Source organism: Condylura cristata, unplaced genomic scaffold (assembly GCF_000260355.1).
Source record: "Condylura cristata isolate star-nosed mole 26May11 unplaced genomic scaffold, ConCri1.0 scaffold00008, whole genome shotgun sequence".
In the NCBI taxonomy this organism is placed as follows: Eukaryota; Metazoa; Chordata; class Mammalia; order Eulipotyphla; family Talpidae; genus Condylura; species Condylura cristata.
In genome coordinates, this window is record NW_004567109.1 from 25,598,450 (window position 1) to 25,606,218 (window position 7,769).

A 7,769-nucleotide genomic window follows, 5' to 3' on the forward strand; every position below is an offset into this window, starting at 1 on the left:
AGCCCAAATGCCCAAAAGCGGATGACTGGATTAAAAAGATGTGGTACATATACACAATGGACTATTACTCAGCAACCAAGAAAAAAAAAAAACATGTCTTTTGCAGCAACATGGATGGAGCTGGAAAAGATCATGCTTAGGGAAATAAGTCAGAAAGAAAAGGAAAAATACCGGATGGTTTCACTCATAGCAGGAATATAACGGACCAGGCGAGAAAATAACAATAATAATGAACAGCTATATACCAGAGACATTTTATGGAGTGGAGTGGGGGATGGGATCAAAAACAGTGGGGGGAGGGAAATTCACTGGACTTTGGTGATGGCACATGGTGATTTGGTGATGGGAAGCCCAAGGGGATTGTAACTGAGATGGATAAATGCATAAAATGATGTAAAAATAAACTATTATATTATTCCAAAAAAAAAAGAATGGCAGCTTGGGATACAACCACCTTCCTTCATTTGTCATCTCTCTGACCCTTCTTGGACAAGTAGTCTGTTGACACAACATTCTTATAATTATATTCTTATAATTTCATCTCCTGTTTATACAACAAGGATGCATGTCACTAGACAAAACGTTCTGACAATGGGCCTTTGAAGATATATTTATTTTAAAAATCAATCCTTTAGAACTGACCAGAGATAGGAGGCATCCATGAAAAGAGAGGGAGGAAAAGCAAGAGGGGGCAGGGTCAGCACAGGGGATGAAGAGAGTGCAGTGGACTATGGGGGAGCATTGTGGGTGCTTTGGTGGGAGGAGAGCTATGGTGACCACCTGAGGGGAGAAGGCCAGTATTGTCAAAATCTAACCCAGGTATAAAACAATGGTACTTCCTTTAAAAATATTTAATATAAGTGATGGGGGAAAAAAGAGATGAACAAATGTAATAGAGTAAAAATGAAAACAATGAACAACTATAAACCAGAGATATTTTATGGGGGTTGAGGGGGAATGGGATCAGAACTGGGGTGGGAAGAGTGCACTGGACTGTGGTGATGGCACAGGGTGATTTGGTGGTGAGAAGCCCATGGGGATTACAACTGAGATGGAAAAAGGCACAAAATGAAGACTGGTGTAAATATATATATATGATTTAAAAAATAATAAAAATTTAAAATATCTTAAGATATACTTGTAGTACACAGAGTGGATTGGTCATCCACAAAGCAGAGTGGAGATTACAAGATGAAAACAGTAAAATTAACTAAAACTAAAGCAGCTAGTGAAGGGAATTGTAAAAAATAAAGGTGCACAATGAGACATCAAAAATATAAAGCATGAAAAGATACAATTGCACAGTTTCAGGTGATGGTAATGCAGGACCAGCTCTGAAAGTGCTGACTGGTCTCCTTTTTCTTCTATGGAGTGGCTTATTTCCATACAGAATCTCAATAAAGTCACAGAATGCAACATCTATACACAAAATGTTTCATTTCTTGATATAAAAAAATAGAGAAATATGAAGAAATCAGTTATTTACAATTGCACCAAAAGTCTGCAATATTTGGTAATATGTTTAACAAAGGAGGTAAACTGTCTTGGCCTTTTGGCTAAGATCAAGTGAAAACTATAAATCACTCATAAAAGAAATAAATCAACGCAAAGAAATGGGTGGATTTCATGGTTTAATGGATTAGTAAGTTAACTAAAGCAACTTACAGATTCAATGCAACACCTATCAAAATGCCAATAACATTTTTCGAGGAAATAGGGTGAACAATTTTAAGATATGTATGGAAGCACAAAAACCCCAAATAGCCAAAGCAATCCTGAGAGAAAAGAAGATAAGTGGAAGAACCCCACTCTCTAACTTCAAACTATACTACACCGTAATAATAACCAGACAGAAGCACAAACCAATCGGATAGAATAGTTTGGACATTTCTTTAGCTTCCTGCACATCTGTGAGCCTGACCATGCCAAAGCTGGCGAGAGCTCTGGGTTGAAACTTCCTAGGAGCAAAGACACAGTCGGAGAGAGGACTCCTGAGACTGTACCCTTTGGAGTCCTAGGTCCTCATCCTATTTATCTACGTCCTCTAGGAACCTCTCAGTTCCTGTTCACCTGATCATCTCTTTGACTTGAAGTCCCAGGTTAGCATTCCTCCTCCAATGGACTGTTTCCTTGACCTTGTCATCCCAGATTTTTGGTGCGGGGTAACCAGGATCCTTATTGTGCTGTCCCTTCACAGTAAGTCATCCCATCAGGAGGATTGCCTGGCCCCCATGTGCGCATCCTAAACTCAGCTTCTGAGTTGGGGGGAAAGGGGCTATGGGAAAGGCAGCTGAGATTTCACCTGGCCTGGTAAGTGGAGCTTAGGCACCTTCCTACTGGGTCATCTTGGTCAGCTTTCCGCAGGAATGGTCATACATTTCGCTGGTTCTTCTCTAGTGCAATACAGATTTGGTTATCAAGAGGGTCTAGAGGGTCAGAATAGCATAGATGAGTTTTCTAAATTGGCTCTGGGTTTGATATTTGTTCCTTAACATGAGTCATTGGAAAGGCAGTGGTGACTATTGCCCGTATTAAATAGGACACAAGTCTAGGCAAAAGAGATGTACAAATGTCCTAGGATGGTACCAGCTCAGTTCCAAAGGAAAATAGGATTGCACTGACCATGCACACTTGGCAGAAGTATGACCAACTGCAGTCTTTATTTGCAGATGAAGAAAATGTGTATGGCAACAGGTGGAAAGGATAGACCGTGAAATCTAGTCTCTAAGACACCTTTGGTAGGGTGTGAAATCAGTCCTTCAGTTAAATATCAGAGTGGATATTGCTGTATTTGGAGAAGTGGGTGACATCTAAAATCAGGTGAACTTAGGGAAAGGAGATTTCTGTGAAAGTCTGTCAGGCCCAATCCAATTGCTGAAGTGCTTAAAGAGCAAAGTTCTTGAAGCAGAAAGAGGCAAGAAAAAAGATTCCCCCTTTGCAACCCGATTTCAGATTGGTTTTTTTTATTTTATGTATATATTTATGTATACAAGAGTTGGGGTACAGGCCAGAGGTGAGGGAGAGTGAGCAAATTCACCAGAGACAGAGTGGGGAGCGGAGCAGGTAAACTGACTGAAATACACTCCTGAGGGGATCAGTGAGTGAGACAAGAGAGGTCTGCTGCACCATGTGGGTCAGCTTCCTGGCCAGGGATTGAACTCATGTTGCAGTGGCTGTGGATAGTTTCATAGTGCTGAGACTTAACACCTTGTGTCATCAGGGAGGGTCCCGATTTCAGATTTCTGCTAAGCAAGATTATAACTTTATGTTGCTGCAAATCATTAAGTTTATGGTAAACTGTGAAAGCAGAAGAGGAAACTAATAAGGACAGGATAGGCAGACAGAAAAATATGCAGGAGAGGGCAGATAGATTGGATGGAGGGAGCAACCAGGAATTAGGTGGACAGTCAGACGGTAGGTGGAAGGATGGGCAGTCCCATCTGTACGTAGACAGGTGGGCAGTCTGGAGAAACTGAGGCACCAGCTGAGGGACAGGCATCAGGTAGGCTGGCAGGTGGGGCCATCAAAACAGGAAGTGGGCAGTGAAGCAGGGGACAGGAGCAGGTGACAGGAAGACAGGATAGCAGACAGGAGGTCCTCCTTGGACAAGAGTCCATCCTTGTCCCCTCAAGGGTTACTGGAGCTTCCTGAGATGCAGGTGGATCCCATTCTTGGACCTCAACACAACTTTCACAGAGGGAACAGGGATCTGGGATGGCTCTGGCGCCAGCTCAAAGCGGAGCAGAGTCAGGGCCACGGCCACCTTCATCTCGTTCATGGCAAACTGCTTCCCGATGCAGTTCCTGGGCGAGGAAAATGCATGAAGAGGTCACAAGGCCAGTGAGATGGAGGCATTGGCTGCTGAGCCCTGGTCAAGCACCAGGTACTCAGGCTCCTCCTCCACGCGGGTCCCTTTCAATCCCTGCCTAGGGTCACACTCCACTCTACTGGAAGGGGGTCGGGTCTCCCCAGTCTTCGACAGAGCCTACCTTTCCTCCAAGGCTAATTCCTACCTCCTACGTCTGCTCTCAGCATTCAGAAGCTGTTAGTGGAGGTCGGTGTCCCAAACCACTCAGTGAAATCGAGTGACTCACTAAAACAGGGGAGGGTTAGTTGCTCCCTCCTCCACAAGCTCTTTCTCTTTCACAGTGAGTCCAGATCAGCGCATAGGAGTGCCCTTCTCAGGCCTGAGCCCTCTAGGGCACACAGACAGCCTGACCATAGTGGGAGGGCAGGGGCCAGTGAGTGATTTGCTGAGGAAACAGGAACTTCTCAGGCGTCAAGGGCTTCAGGAACCAATGGCCTCTTGGGTCTACTGTCTTCACCTCATGTTCCAGACTCCTGGCTCCCCTGCCCCTTCACTCAACCAGTTTCTGTAGCCTTCAACTTTACTCCTGAACTGTCCATCCTGACCATCCCTGCCTCCTCACCTGGACATTTCTCTCTTCCTGCCCCCCATCCCTCTGAACTGAGGGTAGGGCCCAGCTCAGACCCACCTATGGCCTCCATCACAGGTAGGACATGTCCCAAGGCCTCAGCTGGCATCCATCCCTCCGTGGGTGTCACCTAGCTCACCTCTGTCGGCTCTTCCTAGCTCAGCTCATGCTGAGATCATTGAAAATATCGTCCTTCCACATGCTCAAGGCTAAGCACAGTGACCACTGTGCTTACCTCTGCCACACCAACTCTTCTCCCTCATAACCTGGAAGCCATCATCCATGTTTTAAGGACACGGCATAGGTCTGTGGCCAGGACACTGCTAGGAACACAGACTAAATCTAGTGAGAGAGTGAATGGGTGAGTAATTGAGAGAGTGAGTGGGTGAGTGGGTGGGTGAGGAAATGGGTGAGAGAGTAGAGATGAATGATGTCTGTCTTGGGCCAAGGTATTTGTTTCTTGACGATGAACTCTTGGAGGCAAGACAGTATCACTCATAACTGAGTTACCTTCCCCAGCACATGACGTGGCACACAGAGAGAGGCTTAAAAATATTTTTATGTCTGAATAAGATAATTGAGTTGAAACAAAATAAGCGTTCCAACCTAGCAACTGAGACCCCTGCTAGTAGCCATGTGACTTGCAGGTGATGTGTAAAAAGCTGTCCATTCTCAGAAAACCCCAATGCTAACAGCCAGTTCTGGAAGAACAATTTGCTTAAAGCCAATTCTGTAAAAGCTGATGTACCAGGGCCCTCCCTGGTGGTGCAGCAGGTTAAAATGCAGCACTGAAAGCGAGCCACAGCCACTTCAGTGCGAGTTCCATCCAGGGCCCGGGAGGTGATCCACATGGCGTGGCAGACCTCTCCTGACCCACCCTCTGCTCCCCTCAGCAGTGTACTTCGTGGATCTGCTCCCCACTCTGTCTCTGGTGAACCCTCCACATCTCTGTACTGTACCTCAGTTCTGTATGCATAAATAAATAAATCTTTAAAAAAAAGGAAGGATGGGATCACTTTAAAAAAGAAAAAATGCTGATGTACCAATTGCAATACATGAAACAAAGAATTCTGGGAGTCGTGTTTCTATCAGCTACACAGAAAGGTTCACGGGATTTACCATTCACCGCCCGCGGCGTGCACTGGGGGTTTTGCAGAGCTGCTGCAGTGTGCAGCATACAGCTCAGCTGTCACCACCAGTGTTCCTTAAATTTTACACACCGGGAGCCTTTGAAGTGTATGTGACCCATGAAAAGGAGTGGATTTTCTTTCATAGTGATTGATTGTTGTCATTTGTAATCTGTAATCTTTTGCCAGTGTGAACTATGTAGATTCTGCACCATAGCAAAAAAGCCCACTTCACATCAAGGATTTCATCAACTGGAAAAGTTGTCATGGTTCTATGCACATTAATATACAATCAAAATTTTGTTAGGATAAGTTCCCAGAATAAGTGTTGTTTTTCCTATGGGTAAAGTTCTTTGGAACCAACACAGCAATCATTCATGTGGAAAGCCTGAACAGTATGGACAAGGAGGGAAGCTGGAAGCCCAACAACCACCAGGTAAGTGAGTGACTAAATGGTGAATTAAGGAGGAAAGACAGTGGGCTAAACTGAGGTACTGAGTAAGGGGAACACTGCCTCTGAGGTTACTATTTCTTGAGGAAACACAAATATCTAAAGTTGAATTCTCATGAGAAATTAAAATTCTGAAAAGTCATTCTTAAAGTGAAGAAAATGCCAGAATACCTATGACCTTTAAAACAGCAGGTTAGAATGGAACGGAATTATGCAGGCCATTGGGCAAAATCAGTGGGTCCAGGTCTCTGTGGTGTGGCCCCAAAATGCTACTTTGCTTTTGTTCACAGACGCACACGAACCATGCCCTGCACACTAACATACAACCAGCATACAAGGGAATGATGGCAGACCACAGGCGAGTGTGTAGGTCACATCCATCAGGTTGTGCTCCCAGCCACACCCTCTCCCTCCCCCAAGCACAGGCTGCCCACCTGGACCCTCCTGAGAAGGGCAGGAAAGCGTGGCTGTGCCGAGTAGCTCCAGGAGCAAACCGGGACGGGTCAAACACCTGCAGGGAGAGTAACAGGGTCAGGCCAGGGAGGGCAGCCCCTTCTTCCCGGGGGTGAGAGTGGCCTCGGGAGGGGGGCAGCCTGAGAGGCTGTGGACAGGAGAGGCCCCCACACGCTGTGGCTGACCTACCTCAGGGTTTGGCCACACGTTGGGGTTGTGGTGCAGCCCATAAATGGAGAGGAATACGGTGATTCCTGTAGGGCAGGGAGAAGAGAAGTGTGAGACCCCTGGGGTGCCCCGGTCCCCCACCCAGAGGGGCACCTGCCTGAACAAAGCCCTGGGGCCTGGACGGCCATGATGGGTGTGAAACGATCCTGTGCCAAGACGGGTGTTGGACACGGCTCAGCCGTGTGCAATAGGGAGAGCGAGTGGCCCAGGAGGGAACGCTCAGAGAAGTAGACGTACACATCTTTGAGCAACTCAAGTAATGACTCACATTTATCAGCTGCATCCATGAGCACTTGGAAAATCACAGCAACACACTCAATGCTCACAGAAACCTTAAGAAAGGTATTCGCATTTCCTTGTTCAGAAGAAGCCTGCAGCCTCAGAGAGGATGTGCCACTCGCTGCTAGGCCTCAGTTAGGAAGCAGCAAGTGTGGGATTCACACCTAAAGGAGCCTGTAATCACGTCAGGAATCATTTGGTCATGGAGACTTACGGCTTTGTTTTTCCACCTCCCTAACATGTGTGTAACTCAGAAGGAAAGAACCACAGCACCCCGCTGCCCTCTCTGATTCTCTCCCTAGTCCTAACACACAGGGAATTAGAAAGTTAGAGCTAAATTCTGAGGTCATACTTGGGGGCTAGGTTTTGTTTATTTGGGGTTCCAGCATTGTACCAAACACTTTGTATATCTCATCTTCACTACAAAGCCTATTAATTCTCCAAGGGGACCGAAGACCTAGGGAAGGTAGACATAGAATATTCACACTTGCTGAGGGAGGGAAGTGGCCATGTTACCCCCAGGTAAGGAGCGTCCATCAGGGAAGGTGATGGGCTTGCTGAGCTCCCTGCCAATACCGGGCACCGGCGGGTAGAGTCTCAGCGACTCCTTGATGCACATGGTGGTGTAGGGCATCTTGTCCAGGTGGCCCCTGAAAGAGAAGCATCCCCAGATTTGGACAGAGCCCGGCCCTGGGGCCTTCTCTCCTCCGTGGGCAGGGCCGGCCACCCCCGGAGCACTCACCAGCTGAGGGAGGCGCCATCCCCCAGGAGGCTCTGCAGCTCCTCCCTGCACCG

At 46.8% G+C, this 7,769-nt stretch overlaps 1 protein-coding gene across 1 annotated transcript in view; it reads right to left on the bottom strand.

Annotated features, from left to right (window-relative positions):
* Positions 1 to 3,634: 3,634 nt before the first annotated feature.
* LOC101629145 (cytochrome P450 4A11-like) overlaps positions 3,635 to 7,769 on the bottom strand; it is an 11,323-nt gene continuing 7,188 nt past the window's right edge. Inside the window, exons 7-11 of the mRNA XM_004679479.1 lie at positions 7,717 to 7,768; positions 7,491 to 7,624; positions 6,657 to 6,721; positions 6,449 to 6,525; positions 3,635 to 3,803 (exon numbers count right to left, since the gene is read on the bottom strand). Coding sequence (XP_004679536.1) covers positions 3,635 to 3,803; positions 6,449 to 6,525; positions 6,657 to 6,721; positions 7,491 to 7,624; positions 7,717 to 7,768 — 497 coding nt within the window. The remainder of the gene's footprint in view (positions 3,804 to 6,448; positions 6,526 to 6,656; positions 6,722 to 7,490; positions 7,625 to 7,716; position 7,769) is intronic.